Raw genomic sequence first — 15,736 nt, forward strand, 5'->3', positions numbered from 1 at the left:
CAACCAATCGACTAATTTTTTCTGAAATATCACAGGGGAGACCGGCATTACAGCAGGAGGACAGGAAGGTCATACTCTCACTTCTTACAAAACAACTGGAATTAACTTCCTCTTAACATCAAATCCCTTGATGGACTTTTGAGCTTTTGAAAAGCAACAAAAACCTACCTCTTCACCTGACTCCTCAGGACAAACTAGCATTCAGACTGTTACTCCCAAACCACTGTATTCTTAATAGATATGCAATGAGCAGACAGCGTAGCTGGTTTTGAGAAAGGTTTGGACAATTTCTGGGAGGAAAAGTCCATAGTCTGTTATTGAGACAGACATGGGGCAAGCCACTGCTTGCCCTGGATTGGTAGCATGGAATGTTGCTACTCCTTGGGTTTTGGCCACTGTGAAAACGGGCTACTGGGCTTGATGGACCATTGGCCTGACCCAGTAAGGCTATTCTTATGTTCTTAGATTGGTGAGGCAAAATTACCCTTGACTAAAAATGTGTTGGCTTTCTCTCATTAATCCATGCTTGCGTATATGTTCTGTTATACTTTATAATGGTCTCACTCTCTACCAATTTGCCCGGCACTGACGTCGGACTATAATTTCCCGGATACCCCGGCATCACATTGGCCACCCTCCAGTCTTCTGGTACTATGCTGGTTTCTAAAGAAAAGTTACACATCACTAATAATAGCTCTGCAAGTTCATTTTTCAATTCTGTTAGCACTCTGGGATGTATACCGTCTGGCCCAGGTGATTTGCTACGGTTCAATTTGTCAAATTGACCCATTACATTATCCGGTTACTACCGCTAAATATTCCTCTTCCTGGAACTTGTAGCAGATAAGCAGCACCTGAATATCTATCCCATTGGTAATATGATTATCGATAAGGTGCACATTTGGAAAAATAATCCCAAATCATAGTGATGTCAGCTACATATCCTTGATGAGTCACAATGCACTTATTCTGCCTATTCAGGTTTTCCCTTTAAGCATTCACTATGGCTTAATTGAGAGATAACTGAACAATAGATCCATTTGTTTCTTTCTTCCAAACAGAACAACCTTTGCAAAAATGTACTCTGTAGGGTTACTTTCTCTAGAAATAACTTCAAACAGGTATTTATTTAATTTCCTATACCGTTCTCCCAGGGGAGCTCAGAATGCTTTACTTGGGTTTATTCAGGTACTGAAGCATTTTTCCCTGTCTGTCCCGATGGGCTCACAATCCATCTAATGTGCCTGGGGCAATTAAGGGACTTGCTCAGGGTCACAAGGAGTAGCTTGGGTTTGAACCCAGAAGCTGAGGTTGTAGCACTAGTTTCTATTCATATGAGTAGAGATTGCCGTTCTTTTTTAGAGACTAAGGTATACTTTAAACCAGGGTTAAGCACTAGAGATCTTCCTCAGCTGCGGTCTGTTCTCTAAACTAATGTTAACTTACTTGTCTAAAATGCAACCTAAAATACTAATCTAGACTAAAACATTTTTTATATAAAACCCTAACAGAGACTTTAAAGGCACCTGTCCTCCCCTTCCCTTGTACCTCTTTAATTTTTCCTGCGTGAGCAGCATTATGAACTTCCTGCCTGCGTCTGTGTCGCCTCTCTCCGACATCACTTCCGGGCCCCGCACCCAGGAAGTGACATCAGAGGGACAGCCGACACGACGTGGGCAGCAAGTTTGGGAGGTTGCTCAAGCCTGGACAATTAAAAAGGTGCAGGGGGAGGGGGTGGTGCACGTGCACGGCAGGGTGGTCGAGAAGGAAAGGGAGGGGGTGGAGAAGAGGGTGGGGGAGAGGTGCCACTTACCCTCACTCCGCCACTGGGCATGGCATGGGTGGGCTCCCACTTATACATGTAACTTACAGAACATTGTAAGCTACTCACCTCCTTGCTGCATTTACATGGCTGTAGTTACATCAGGTCGACAGGGAAATCTAAAGACTTACCTTTTCCATGATGCATTTGACCCTTAAATAGATTTCAGTCTTCGCCAGAACTGCTCGATGATTGTCACTCCCCCCTATTGTGGTCTACCTTTTATGTATTCTTTACTTTTAAATTGTAGTTCTTTCAACTTTCCTAATATTTATTTGTCTATTATGTCTCCCTTTTTTAAATATAATTTGTAAAACGCTTAGAAACCATGATTTGCGTTTAATCAAAATTTTAATAAACTTGAAACTTGGTGTAACTGCAGCTGGATACATGTTCTAGGTTATAGTGGTATTCTGAGATGGAATCTGGGCATGGAGATGCGTTTATAGAATCAGATCCCACCGTGAATTGTCCCCTAAGTGGGATGGAATGCCCGCGTGCCACGTCTTCTTAACTTTGGGGAAAGGCATAAGAGACAGCCTATATGCAGATGCTGGTACATTCAGAATTTTAAACATAAGGCATTATAGATTACAAACAATCCTTAATTTTGCAGGCAGCCAATGTAATTTGTATAATAATGGAGAAGCTCAATCAAATTTATGGCCCGTGAGTATGAGTTTTGCAGCTGTATTTTGTAACGGCTGTTATCGTGATCTCAGCTTTCCTGATATTCCCAGAGGAAGAACATCCACACTTGTGCCATTAGTTTAAAAGTCTCTTTGTGAAAACAAGATCTAATTTGACTTTCGCACTGCTAAAATTTGAATGCCATAAATGTTTAATACTTAGTCACAATTAGAATACGTGAAGTGTTAACAGAAATATATTTCCCAGTCTGGTCTGCAAAATACAAGGACTTAGATACCCAGGAACCCCCTAACATGTCACGCCCAGCCTGTAATGTCTCTTAACAGATATTGGAATGTAAATACAGCGTGGAGTTAAGAGAGATATAAATACTGTATATACTTGAATATAAACCTAGATTTTTGGGCCAAAAAATGACCCAAAAATGGGGTTCTCGGTTTATATTCATGTCTTCACCCTCTCAGATCTATCACAGGCCTCTGCCCTGACGGTCTAGTGGCGAGCCAGGGCAAGGACGATCTTCCTATGCTCCTGCCCCGTGCAGTCTCACTATTCAAAATGGCTGACGCGAGTTCCCACAGCGGTTGCTATGTTAACTTACTGTCTTTTCATTGAAGAGATTCATCTAAAGTGGTTACAATCCATGGAATAGTAATCAGGTACTCTTAAGTATCTAACCTCCTTGTCCCTGCAGACTCACAATCTAACTTTGGTACCTGGGACAATGGAAGGATTAAGTGACTTGCCCAGAGTCACAAGGAGCAGGCTGCTGAGGTAGCATTTCCAACCACTAAGCCACTCACTACAGTAACCTTGCAAGACTGGTGCGAGTTTGGTTTATATTTTAGTCAACCTTTCCCCCCCCCCCCTTTTTTTGGGGAGAAAAGAGGTTACCTCGGTTTATATTCAGATAGGTTTATATTCGAGTATATATGGTAACCTTATTTACTGCTTTTTCATGAAGAGATTCACCATAGGTGGTTTACAGTACATTGAGTAGTAATCAGTTACTCTTGAGTATTTTCCCTATCTGTCCTGGCAGGCTTGCAGTCTAGCTGTGGTGCCTGGGGCAATGGAGGGTTGGGTGACTTGCCCAAGGTCATAGAGAACAGGCTGGGATTGAACTCAGGGTGAGGCAGCAACCTGACTAGCCACAATAAACACATACAATACACACATACAATAAACACATACAAAATCATAATAAAAGGTGCAGACAAATACAGAACACCCTAGTGTGCTAAACCCCTCCCTCTTAATTAATCTAAATATTTCCCGAATAAAACAGCGGGGAGAAATACAATAATGTATAGGAGAGTGAGACGAAAAGGATAAGCACAAGGGGAGAGGGAATCCCAGTTGTGCCGGTCAAAGTTGCGGAGGGGTGAGATTATAAGTCGTATGCGACTCTACATAAGAAAGTTTTCAGGTTCGATTTTAAATGGATTTAACTGAGCAGGAGCTTCTCCTCTGCTTTTAGATTCTTTTTTTCTGTTTCCTTCATTTCAATAGAATTTTAAAATTTTGTGCTAAGCCTTTTAACTCACACAAATCAACTTAAACCCACGTTAATTTGTAGGCTGCCTTGCACGCTAACGTTTTAAAGGCACTCTAACCCTCTGGCGCATTTGCAATAGGAACAAAAGAAGAGCAGACATGTTCTCTGTCATGGGCCCACAATGGTGGAATTCTCTTCCACAAGTTATTGCAATCGAAAGAGATTTACATTCTTTTTAAAAAAATCTTTTGAAAACACACCTTTTTAAAGACGCTTTTAACTCTTAATTTTTTAATTTTTTTTTCTTAGCATTTTAATTTTTAATCCAACCCTTTCCCTCATGTTTTTTTCCCTATTTGTTTTCCTAAGACAAGTGTAATCTTTTCCCTTTCTTTACCTCCTCCTCCAAGTTTGTCCTGTCTTAAACTAATGTTATTGAGTTTTAATATTGTATATCTATATTTTATGTTTTATATTGTACATCGCTTTGTAAACAGATTCAGCGATAAATCAAATGTTAATAAACCTTGAACCTTTGAGAGGTCTTATGACGGAAAGGTAGCTCTTGAGGTCTCTTAAATGTCCATTAAATTAATTGAATAAAAAGGTCACACACAACTTGATTACTGAGCTTTATTTCAAGGTAATCAAATTAATTTCTTCAGTGGGCATTAGCCCTCTGAAAAAGAGTAGACAAACTAAAACCTCCTGCAACCAGGATGCAGGTCCGCAAATCTTTGAATGGTCTCAGAAGTTGTTTTTCCATTTGCATTTTTCTCTCCAAGGCTCTAGGGCAAAACTGGAAGAGTTGAGCAGCTTGGAGAGGACATATCTGCTGCAAAATATGCCCGCTTTCCTGGACAAGCAGAGCCTGGGAGGGGAGGCTGATGAGTTTCTCAGCAAAGAAGGTAAAATTCAAAAAGAAAAAAAAAAAAAAAGTCACAAATGTGACACACGGGCCTTGGCTGCAGGTCCTGGAGAAATAGTTTCACTGCCTAGAACCTCCTCAGCCGTTCTTAGGGACCCTTTTACGACAGCTCAGCGGGCAAACGGAATTAGCACACGCTGAATGCTATACATCTTATGTTACACCTATGGACCATGTGACAGCACATGCTAATGTCCATTAGTGCATGCTATGTTTTAGTAAAAGGGCCCCAAAATGAATCGGTGCACTTTAAGCCTTTAGACTTGTATCACTAATTCATAAAAGCAACCTATGGTGTCCAGGGAATATATGCCAGCTTTTGGAACTGTAGAGATCCCTTCCTCTTGCAATTTCTGCTTCTTATGTAGTGTAACAAAAAATGTCAACAAATTATATACAGGTCATATGTTCTTAAGTGACTGAAGGAAACAAGTTTAGATCAGCTTTGGATACCTAGGGGGCAGGATGTCCTCGGGTGTCCTGCGGTATCTGCCAAATTAGCACATGCTAAAAATATTCCTAATTTCTTTTTTGAGGTGGTATATCAGGGGTGGAAAGTGGATATTCCCGAGCAGCTGCATTACCGCATGCTAATGTAGGAATACCGCTTGTGCACTTACCGCCTCAAAAATGGATGGTGGTATATGCCTATGTGATAACATTTTTTAATGGCCATGCGCTAATGGCAACATTTCTATGAATGTCGGAACAGCGTCGGAGCATCTTGCGCTCCAGGCCGTGGTTAAAAAAAAAAACCCTCTACTGCAGCTTAGTAAAAGGGGGGATAAAGAGCTCATAAGTGTGCATACGTGTGTAAAGAATAGTGTAATTCTATAGCAGGTCACCTAGACTGATAAGATGCATAGGCACGTATATTTTCTTGTTAATATTTTCTATGTAGTTTGTAGGCAGTGTATAAATTTTTAAATAAATGCAATAATACAGACTATTTCATGTATCAATTGCATAGTTAATAGTGCGTTTCATGCAGTATTCACGATTAATCAATTGTATTGCACTATCAAAGTTTGAAAATTAATAAATAAATAAATGCAAAATACTAGCAGAAATGCTGGAAAAATTGTCTTACGTTGACAGTACAGCGTTTACAAAAGCTCAGGAACAGGCATAAATATTATTTATTTAAAAAAATGTATACTTCATATATACCTACGCAGATTACATTATACACATAATTTAATAATACAATACATAAAATCTCAACGATAAAAATTCCTACAGTATAAAACCACTGAACATTCGATAATATAATCGCCCACGCCAATGTTCCCTCTAAGCTACGCAGCTGCATGGCCGCGTACCTCCTGATAAGAGGCTGCGCAGCTGTTCTGGGTCACTGAGCCGCCTAACCACCAGAGACACTGCTCTTCTGCTTTCTTACTGCTGCCGTTCTCCTTGACTATAAGCTCTTCATCCCCCCCCCCCCCGGCAGTCTGGCACCTCTTCATCTCTTTTCCCACCAGAATGCAAATGCGCATAGCAAGTCGTCAGCATAGGCAACACCAAATACAGGCTGTTTCCAGGCCAGCCCAGCTCACGGGAAGTGAAGCTGATACATTCTTCTTTCTCCCTCCCCAGGTCTTGGTCTGAGCAGTTACAATCCCAGGGAGAGTGTGAAAGAGGTGAGTAAAGGGATTTCATACTGTCCGGTCCAAAAAGATGACTGAGTTGAGGCAACAGGTGAAACAGGAAGCAAGAGCCGCTGAAGCCACAGAAGGGGAATCTCAGTGGACAGAGAAGATTGCTTCTTAAATAGTTAGCATAGGGCGCCACAAATCTCTAGTGCCAGGTTGCCACGGTGCCTAGAAATTGTATCATGGCAACCCGGGATGTAGTGCGCCCAAAGTTATTGTTCTTCTGCCAAAGTAACAGACATGTGCCTGCAATCTGTCCTGCACGGGTCCAGCCCTTCGTAAATTTGAACCACGCACTACAGCAGTGGTCTCAAAGTCAACCCCTTTGCAGGGCCACATTTTGGGATTTCTAGGTACTTGGAGGGCCTCAGAAAAAAAATAGTTAATGTCTTATTAAAGAAATGACAATTTTGCATGAGGTAAAACTCTTTATAGTTTATAAATCTTTCTTGTTGGCTAAGTCTTGATAATAATATTGTCATTTATAGCTAAAGAGACATTGTGATTATGATAAACATACCGAGGGCCTCAAAATAGTACTTGGCGGGCCGCAAGTTTGAGACCACTGCACTACAGGAACCTCGTGCTGGTCCCGTAGACTCGTGAGACCAGGTTAAGTTAGAGCAAAATACAGTTCAGCTTACCAAGAGCTGAACCCTATGTGGAGACTGTGTAGGAGCCTGTTGTTTCTTCTGAGATGATGGGAGCAGAAGCAGATACAGCAGGCGCTTAGGTGACAAGGGAAGGCTGGCTACCTGGAATGTGGATGTGGTGGGATTTAGAGAGAGAGCACTGGCATAGTAAGAGGGGAGGTCTGCCCCAGGCACCATCTTCCTTGGGGCGCCGGCAACCCTCCTCCTCCCCTTCCCAATTCTTCCCCTGCCGCGTGCAAGCGCCCCCTTCCCACATACCTTTTTAACTTCGGCGTGAGCAGCCGCCAACGTACAGTCTGTGCCAGCTTTGCGCTCTCTCTGACGTCACTTCTGGGACCAGTGCCTAGAAAATGACATCGGAGAGAGCGCCAAAGCCGACGCAGGTAGTATGTTGGTGGCTGCTGGGGCTGAAGTTAAAAAAAAAAGTACGGGGATGGGGGCGCAGATGTGCAGCAGGGGTGGCAGGGAAAAGGGTGGGGGAGGGGTGCCGCCACCCCAGGCACCGCTTGCCATCGATACGCCACTGAGAGAGACGGGATGAAGACTGAGGTGGGAGGCTATGAGGTGCAGGGTATCAGTGGTGAACTAAGGGGGGGGTGTCGGTCTTCCCCAGGCCTCAGCTTGGTGAGGGCGCCAGCACCCCTCCTCCGCTCGACCCCCACTCCTCCCCCCACCACAAGCGGTAACTCCAAGCTGCTGCTCGTGCCAGCGTCGGCGCTCCCTCTGATGTCACTTCCAGGGAAGTTAAAAGAGTTATGGAGTAGGGAAGGGATGGGCGCATGTTGCAGGGGGGTGGGGAAGGAGTGGGAGGGGGCAAAGAAGAGGGCAGGGGAGGGGCACCACCGTCCTAGGCGCCTTTCCCCCTCGCTACGCCACTGCAGGGTAACGACAAGAAAGGACGAGAGGCCGGAGTATGAGATCGAGAGTCCGGTAGAGAAGCAGCTCATGGTGACAGGTGAAGCCAAGAAACAATTGTCTTTTGGCTTCACCTGTTAAGGGAGTGCAATCGCTCTATTGGCTCTGGCTTCTCCTAGTGACGGGGGTCACCGATTTCTTAAACTTCAGTCAATCAGTTTCTAAACCAGCTGCTGCAGGCCTCCGAAGGGGTCCTTCCTAGGGTTACCAGATTTTGCATATGGAAAAAAAAAAAGGTGTGGCCCTACCCCATTCTGCCCCCAAGCCCCGCCCTGTTCCATCCCCCCAACCCCTGCCCCACGCAAACTTCATCTCTTCGGGCTAAGTCTGGAGTGCATCTGCGCGTGTGCGACCTGATGACATCGCACGCCTGCATGTGGCATCGCCGTTATCGCATCCGCGCGCGCAGATGCACTCCAGACTCGGCCCTGATCTCAAGGGTTTTTCAAAATCCGGACAGTGCCGGGTTTTGAAAAGCCATCCAGATGCACCGACAGTCCTCTAATCCTTCACCTCTCTCTCCCTACCCTGACTCTTAAACTTAAGTGGAGGTAACTTGGGCTGAGGCAGCAAGGAAGGCCTCAGCTGTTGCATCATAAGCTTCAGGTCTGCCAAGTTATCTAGTAGTTAAAGAACGGAATTTTAAGGCCAGTCCCAGATTTCTGACAACCCTCATCCTAATGCATTACAAAATCTTCAACATTGATTTCAGCAAGAAGAGTTGGGATAGGGTTCATGAATAAAACGAGAGCATATGGCCTCGCCCCATTCTGCCCCCACACAAACCTCATCTCTTCCCTCCCCCCCCCCCCATCCCTGAGTCTGGGCCGCATCTGGAGTGCCTCTGAGCATGTGCAGAGGCAACACGATGATGTCACAGGCATATGCGCTGCATCCACGCATGTTCAGAAGCCCTCCAGATGCAGCCCTGAACTCGGGGCCTTCCAAAACCCGGACAAACTGCGTGGTTTTGAAAATCCGTCTGGGTTTTTCTGGTAACCTTAAGTTGGGGACTACAAATGCCCCACTGTGCTGTGGGATATAAGTTCAAACCAGGAGTGGCCAAAATGCTTCTTTCCTGAAACTGGGTAACTTGGAAACTTTGTAATCTTTTGAACTGGTTCCAAGATCCAAAGATAATTTGTCGAAGCCTGGCTTAACAGATACAACTGTGAGGACATTTAGGTATATAGGGCTCTAACAATCAAAGCAGTAGGAGTTTCTTATGTTTGAGCTACAGTCAGTGGCGTACCAAGGGGGGGGCGGGGGGGGCGGTCCGCCCCGGGTACCAAGCCCTGAGGGGGTGCTCCCGGTCCGGTCCAGTTACCTCCCCCTGCGCCGGGTGTCGCGTCTGGAAACAGCCTGCAGCAAGATCGCGATGCCAGAGATCTTTGCCTGCTTCGACTGTTTCCTCCGCCACGGTCCTGCCCCTCCTCTGATGTCAGAGGAGGGGCGGGACCGCGGCGGAGGAAACAGCCGAAGCAGGCAAAAATCTCTGGCATCGCGCGATCTTGTTGCAGGCTGTTTCCCCAGGGCAGTAGCGTACCAAGGGGGGCGAGGGGGAGGTCCATCCCGGGTGCCGCCTTAGGGGGGGGTGCACAGCTGGCCCGGTCCCTATCGCGCTCCTACCCTCCCAGCGAAAGCAGCATCGGCGCCATTATCGAAAAAGGTAATGGCGCCAGGCCTTGGAGCACCAAGGCAGACCGCTTCTCCCCCCTCCCAGCCGAAACCCCGCTGACCATCCTATCTCTCTCCCCCCCCCCCCAAGTGAACCTTTCTGACCCTCCCAGCGAAAGCAGCAAACCTCCCTCCAGTAGCGTCGGCTTTCTCCTCCCTCTGCCGCATCACTGATGACGTCATCAGTAACGCGGCAGAGGGAGGAGAAAGCCGCGAAGGAGGTTTGCTGCTCTCGCTGGGAAGGTCGGAAAGGTTCACGGGGGGGGGGGAGATAGGAGGGTCAGCGGGGGTTCGGCTGGGAGGGGGGAGAAGCGGACTGCCTCGGTGCTCCATTACCTTCTTCGGGCAGCAGCAGCGTTCACAATTCGCTGCTGTTGCCGGCTTCAGGCCTTGTTCTCTGCCGGGTCCTGCCTACTTCCAGTTTTCATGAAGACAGGACCCGACAGAGAGGAAGGCCTGAAGCGGGCAGTGAATTGTGAATGCTGCTGCTGCCCGATGAAGTTCAGGACATCGGGGAAGGAGCAGGGAGAAATCGGCTGCTGGCTTGGGGGCGAGGGTAGGGAAAGAATCGTGGAAGTGGAGAAATCGGCACGATGGCTTTGTGCAGGCTAGGGGGAGAGAGAAAGAAAGGAAAAAATAAAGAGGGGGGGCCAGGGGGAGAGAGAAAGAAAGGCAGAAAGAAAGAGGGGGACCAAGGGGAGAGAAAGAAAGGCAGAAATAAAGAGGGGGACCAAGGGGAGAGAAAGAAAGGCAGAAATAAAGAGGGGGTCAAGGGGGAGAGAAAGAAAGGCAGAAAGAAAGAGGAGGGCCAGGGGGAGAGAGAAAGAAAGGCAGAAAGAAAGAGGGGGACCAAGGGGAGAGAAAGAAAGGCAGAAATAAAGAGGGGGGTCAAGGGGGAGAGAAAGAAAGGCAGAAAGAAAGAGGGGGGCCAGGAGGAGAGAGAAAGAAAGGCAGAAATAAAGAGGGGAGCCAGGGGGAGAGAGAAAGAAGAAGGATCAGAAGAAGGACCAGAGACTCATGAAATCACCAGACAAAAAAGTAGGAAAAATGATTTTATTTTCAACTTAGTGATCAAAATGTGTCCGTTTTGAAAATTTATATCTGCTGTCTATATTTTGCACTATGGCCCCCTTTTACTAAACCGCAATAGAGTTTTTTAGCGCAGGGAGCCTATGAGCGTCGAGAGCAGCGTGGGGCATTCAGCGCAGCTCCCTACGCTAAAAACCGCTATCGCAGTTTAGTAAAAAGGGAGGGGCAATATTTGTCTATTTTTGTATAGTTGTTACTGAGGTGACATTGCATAAAGTCATCTGCCTTGACCTCTTTGAAAACCCGCGGAATATAAATGATAATTAACATTTTCTCTGCGTACAGCGTGCTTTGTGTTTTTAAAATTTTATTGTTGGTAGATCATTTTGACTTGGCCACAAAGGTAAGGGGGAGGGAGGGAGGGGAACTGCTGAAAGACATCTAATAATCCTTGCAGGCTTGACTGCAGGGAATTATTTTTGTAAAATCATGTTTTGTTATGTGACTGGCATTATCTAGACTTTAATTTCTATGAATGAATAGAATGAAAATGATATAAAATTACTTGCTTGTTTTTATGTGCGTGCGCTGAAGGAAAGTGGAGAGAGAGTGGGCTGAGGATGCTGAAGGGAAATGGGGAAGAGAGTGGGGAGAAGACGCTGATTTATAAATTGACAATTGTACAGAATATTGTTTCTTTTTATACTTTAATATAAACAATTCAAGGCTTGTGTGGATGGAATCAGGTGGTTTGCGGGGATGGGGACCGAGCTTACGGGGATTAGTCCAATAAAATTGTATTTTTTTATATCTCATTATTTGTTTTATTTTTATTTGTTAATTTATAAAGTGGTGATTGTTATGTATCAGTTTTTTCAAATTTACATCTACTGTCTTTATATTTTGCACTGTATTAGAGGACATGTGTTACTGTTTTTTGTGGTGTTGCATTGTATCCAGGGTCTGGTTTCTTGGAGGATCAGTTTAACTTTTGTCTACATATTTCTATTTTTAGTTTGTGATTATTCCATTTTGGGCGAGGGTGTATCTCTGTTCTGTGTGTATGAAAAAGACATAGTTTTCAGTTGGCATTGACTACAGGACCAATTGACTGTGCGGGATCTGGCTTGTTTAGTTTTACAATGTATGTGTTGGTGTTCTAGTGCTCACTGCAGTGTTTAAGATGCAGCCTTTTCCTAGGTACACTCTTGTGGTGCGATATGTAGATTGGTACTAAAAATCATATTTTTCATATAGATGGGGGGGGTGTCAAAAAATGATGGGCCCTGGGTGCCACATACCCTAAGTACGCCACTGCCTGCAACTACTCCATATGTACTTCTAATGTCATGACAATTTAGACATAATTTATGTTTTGTTATGTTTGGAATAATGGTTACATATATGAGGTTCAATAAAAGAAAATTTTCACTGCCTGTTTCTATTCTGACCATTTATTCCATTTCATGGTTATTGCAAAAAAAAAAAAAAAAAATTTTTACATGGGGGGGGGGGGTGTCAAAAAATGATGGGCCCCGGGTGCCACATACCCTAGGTACGCCACTGGCTACAGTGCTACATCTATTCTTATTACTAATAATATATTTGCAATACTGTGCTTTATTAAGTCAATATTAATTATTGTGGCAATCTTGGAGAGCCCTCTGCTGGTGCTTTGACAGCACTGCAGGCTCATTTCCATTCCCGTCCTTACAAATGGCATTTCACTAAAACATTTCTCCCATACTGTTTATCTATGGAGAAAACAAAATTCAGTAATGTTTTTGCTCATTATTATTCAGGCCCTCTATGGAAAACACCCAAGGTCTTCTGCTCTGAGCTTTCTCCTAGCAAAGGACCGAAAACAGTACAGGAAGCGAGGCGAAAAAGCCTCGGACTGCTTTTGGAAGTACTGTGTCTGAAGCCTGAAGCCGAGTGGAAGGACCTCACGCTTTCTTCTTATTTTTATACCTATATGTTAATCACCCCCAGCACTATGTACTGTAAATAGTAACTTGGTTTATGTAACCGGAACAATAAATGTGAAGCAGGACAGCATTATTTTCTGTTTGGAAATTAATAAATCGTTTATGTTTTGCAAATGTGATGTGATTATTTTAAGCTGTGCTTTTTTTCCTTTTGCAGAGCATTTCTGAAGGTTTATTAAATCTGTTTTCACACAAGGTCTGCTACAACCGCCACCACAGGGGTTCAAGAGAAATTGCCAAGGTCTCACCACTAGCTCACCAGTATGCATGCAAGTGAGGTCAGTAGGGACTCGGAAAGATGCCTTTTTCAGCCACTTCTTGGAGAACTATCGGTTTCCTTTTCCTCTTGCTTGTGCTAACTTTTTTCACATAAATATCTTGTCCCTTACTATAACTCCTTTTAGTTTTGCCTAGTTTTTCCCCAACTTTGCCCATTTCCTCCTGTCTTCCCCACTTTTGCCAGAGTTCGCATTTTTGAAATCCAGGACTGAGCTTTTTACATCAGATGATACTGTCTACTAATGACCACTGCTGTTTAGGTGGGCAAGCACCCACCCCCCGGACTAGATACACCATCTCCATTTGTATCAGACCCAACATTTCCTGGTGGGTTTGACCACCATTTGTCTATGAAGAGACCTTTGTAAGGCATACACAATCTTTCTTACTTGTTTTCAGTTCTGCAGTGTGAATACTCCACTCAACATTTGGCTGTTTAAAGCTTCCCAATTCCAGGGTTTCCAATTGACACACAGATTCATCTGACCTCATTCCAGGCACCCCTCTTTGACACATCCAGGCAGGGCCTTCATTATCATATTCATGCAACGCTGCCAGCCTGTATGCCACAGCAAGAGCCGGACCCTTCCTCCCAAAAAATCCAAATGTGGCCTGAACTGTAGCAGTGACACCATGGGGATTAAGACCACCCTCCCCATCTCAAAATCCCTCACTCATTCTACTCATCCTTCCTCCGAGCCCTCACACGCTACAGCTCCATATTCCCTCAAGTAAATCTCAGAGCCCTCGTCTCTCCCTACCTGTCACCTCCAATCCCCATTCACACCCCCACAGCAACTCCTCCCACTCCAATTGCCACTCACACCAACCTTAATTTATTCTCTTCTCAAATGCCCTCTCTACTCACCATTCCATACTTCCTCTTCTCCCTCCAACTTCCCACATCACTTTGGATCACATCGCTGTCTTGCATCCCCTCTCCTACTGCTTCATTCACAACTTGCCCCGCTCTTTTTCAGGTACTTCTCCCCACATTCCCCTCCCAAACTTACCCTCATTCACTTTCTGCCTTTACACTTCCCCAACCTCACTCAATCTGCCCATGATTTTCTTACACTCTGCTCCCTCTTTGATTCTCCCCTGGTCACTTTCATTTCTCACCCTGCTTCTGCTCCACCAATGCCAAACTGCATGCTCCAGGCCCCCAAGTTGGTTTCTTATGTCTGTATTTTGCATAGGACAAGAAATGCCTTCCTAGTTGTCTGATGGTTCACAGGTTGACTGAACGACAAGCAGAGCAGAGTCTGGCTGCTCAAGGTCATCGTTTCAGTTTTTGGCTGTACATTTTCTAATTTATGGTCCTTACTTTTACAGGTGGTGAATGCCACTGGCTCTATGTATTTTGGAATTTCAGGGAATAGGATTCTGCTAGTGTGTAGTTTTGTGTATGCCTGTGTTTGTTGAGCATCCATATTTCATGTCGGATCGAAGAATAACAACACAAAGAAAGCAGAATAATCATTTTGTGGGCTTCTTTCATTTGGAAAGCAAAACAATATAAATATCTTTCCAAATGTATACACTGGATGCACAACAAGAAAACCTCCATTCCCACTAATTGTTCTGGTAAGTTTCACTCTTTGGGATAGGCCGTTCTTGTTGTCTCTGCAATTCTGTAAACCTGTAGACACAGAAACATACCAATATTCAACCAGTGGTATAAAGGCATTTGTCATCCTCCCCCCTCTCCCAACTCTGATCACCTTTCCAATCCCCCCTACACACATGACACAATCCCCCTTCCTAACCCCCAACAAGATCCAATCTTTCTGACTCACCAACATGTGAAGCCTGCAAACACTATCTAACTCCCTTCCTGAGAAGAGAAGCCCCCCCCCAAAAAAAATAAAAATCTGACTCCTCCAAATAAAAGGCCTTTTCCCCAAGATCTGATACAGTTTTGTGATCCCTCCAACAAAAAAAGCACACAAACCCCTGCTGACCCCCAAGACAAGCCCCCTTCATATTTCAGAAGGTTCCCTGGGCCTACCTTAACATCTTTGGTCTAGTAGGTAGTCTGAGCAGGAGCAAACCCTGATCCCGCCTGCCTTTGGCAGTTCCAACTGGAAAATGAGATCACCAATTTTCAGATTGTTAACTTTTATTGTACAAAGTTTCTTTTCTGGTCTCTTCTTCCTCTTTGTTATTGCTAAGTGTATTGAGATAGTTTTTCCCATTATTTTCCAATTGCCATTATGAACATAACAATAGTCATACTGGGTCAGAACAATGGTCCATTGAGCCTGGTATTTTGTGTCCAATAGTGGCTAATCCAAGTCACACAAGTACTTGGCAGAAACTTAAAACAGTAGCTAGATTCCAGGTTACCGATCCCAGGGCAAGCAGTGGCTTCTTCCATGTCTGTCTCAAGAGCAGACTATGAAGTTTTCCCCAGGAACTTGTCCAAACCTATTTTAAGTCCAGGTATGCTAACAGCTGTTATCATATCTCTAGCAACACATTCCAGAGCATAACTATTCATTACGTGTCCTGCTTTGGGGGGTTTGGGAACTGCCACAATGTGTCTATAGGCTAAAAGGAAGTTCTCTGTGGAATGATGCAAGTACTATAGTGAACATAGCAGTACATGTGAGAAACTGAGACCCGGACGTACTAAATC

At 44.7% G+C, this 15,736-nt stretch overlaps 1 protein-coding gene across 3 annotated transcripts in view; it reads left to right on the forward strand.

The window, feature by feature from the left end:
• Positions 1-12,877, forward strand: part of UTS2 (urotensin 2) — a 29,270-nt gene extending 16,393 nt beyond the window's left edge. For all 3 annotated transcript variants that reach the window (XM_033922897.1, XM_033922898.1, XM_033922896.1), the window contains 3 exons: positions 4,757-4,879; positions 6,499-6,542; positions 12,631-12,877. In XM_033922897.1, the coding sequence (XP_033778788.1) occupies positions 4,757-4,879; positions 6,499-6,542; positions 12,631-12,750 (287 nt within the window). In that variant the 3' untranslated portion in view covers positions 12,751-12,877. The remainder of the gene's footprint in view (positions 1-4,756; positions 4,880-6,498; positions 6,543-12,630) is intronic.
• The last annotated feature ends 2,859 nt before the right edge of the window (positions 12,878-15,736 follow it).

Source organism: Geotrypetes seraphini, chromosome 15 (assembly GCF_902459505.1).
Source record: "Geotrypetes seraphini chromosome 15, aGeoSer1.1, whole genome shotgun sequence".
NCBI classification, from domain to species: Eukaryota; Metazoa; Chordata; class Amphibia; order Gymnophiona; family Dermophiidae; genus Geotrypetes; species Geotrypetes seraphini.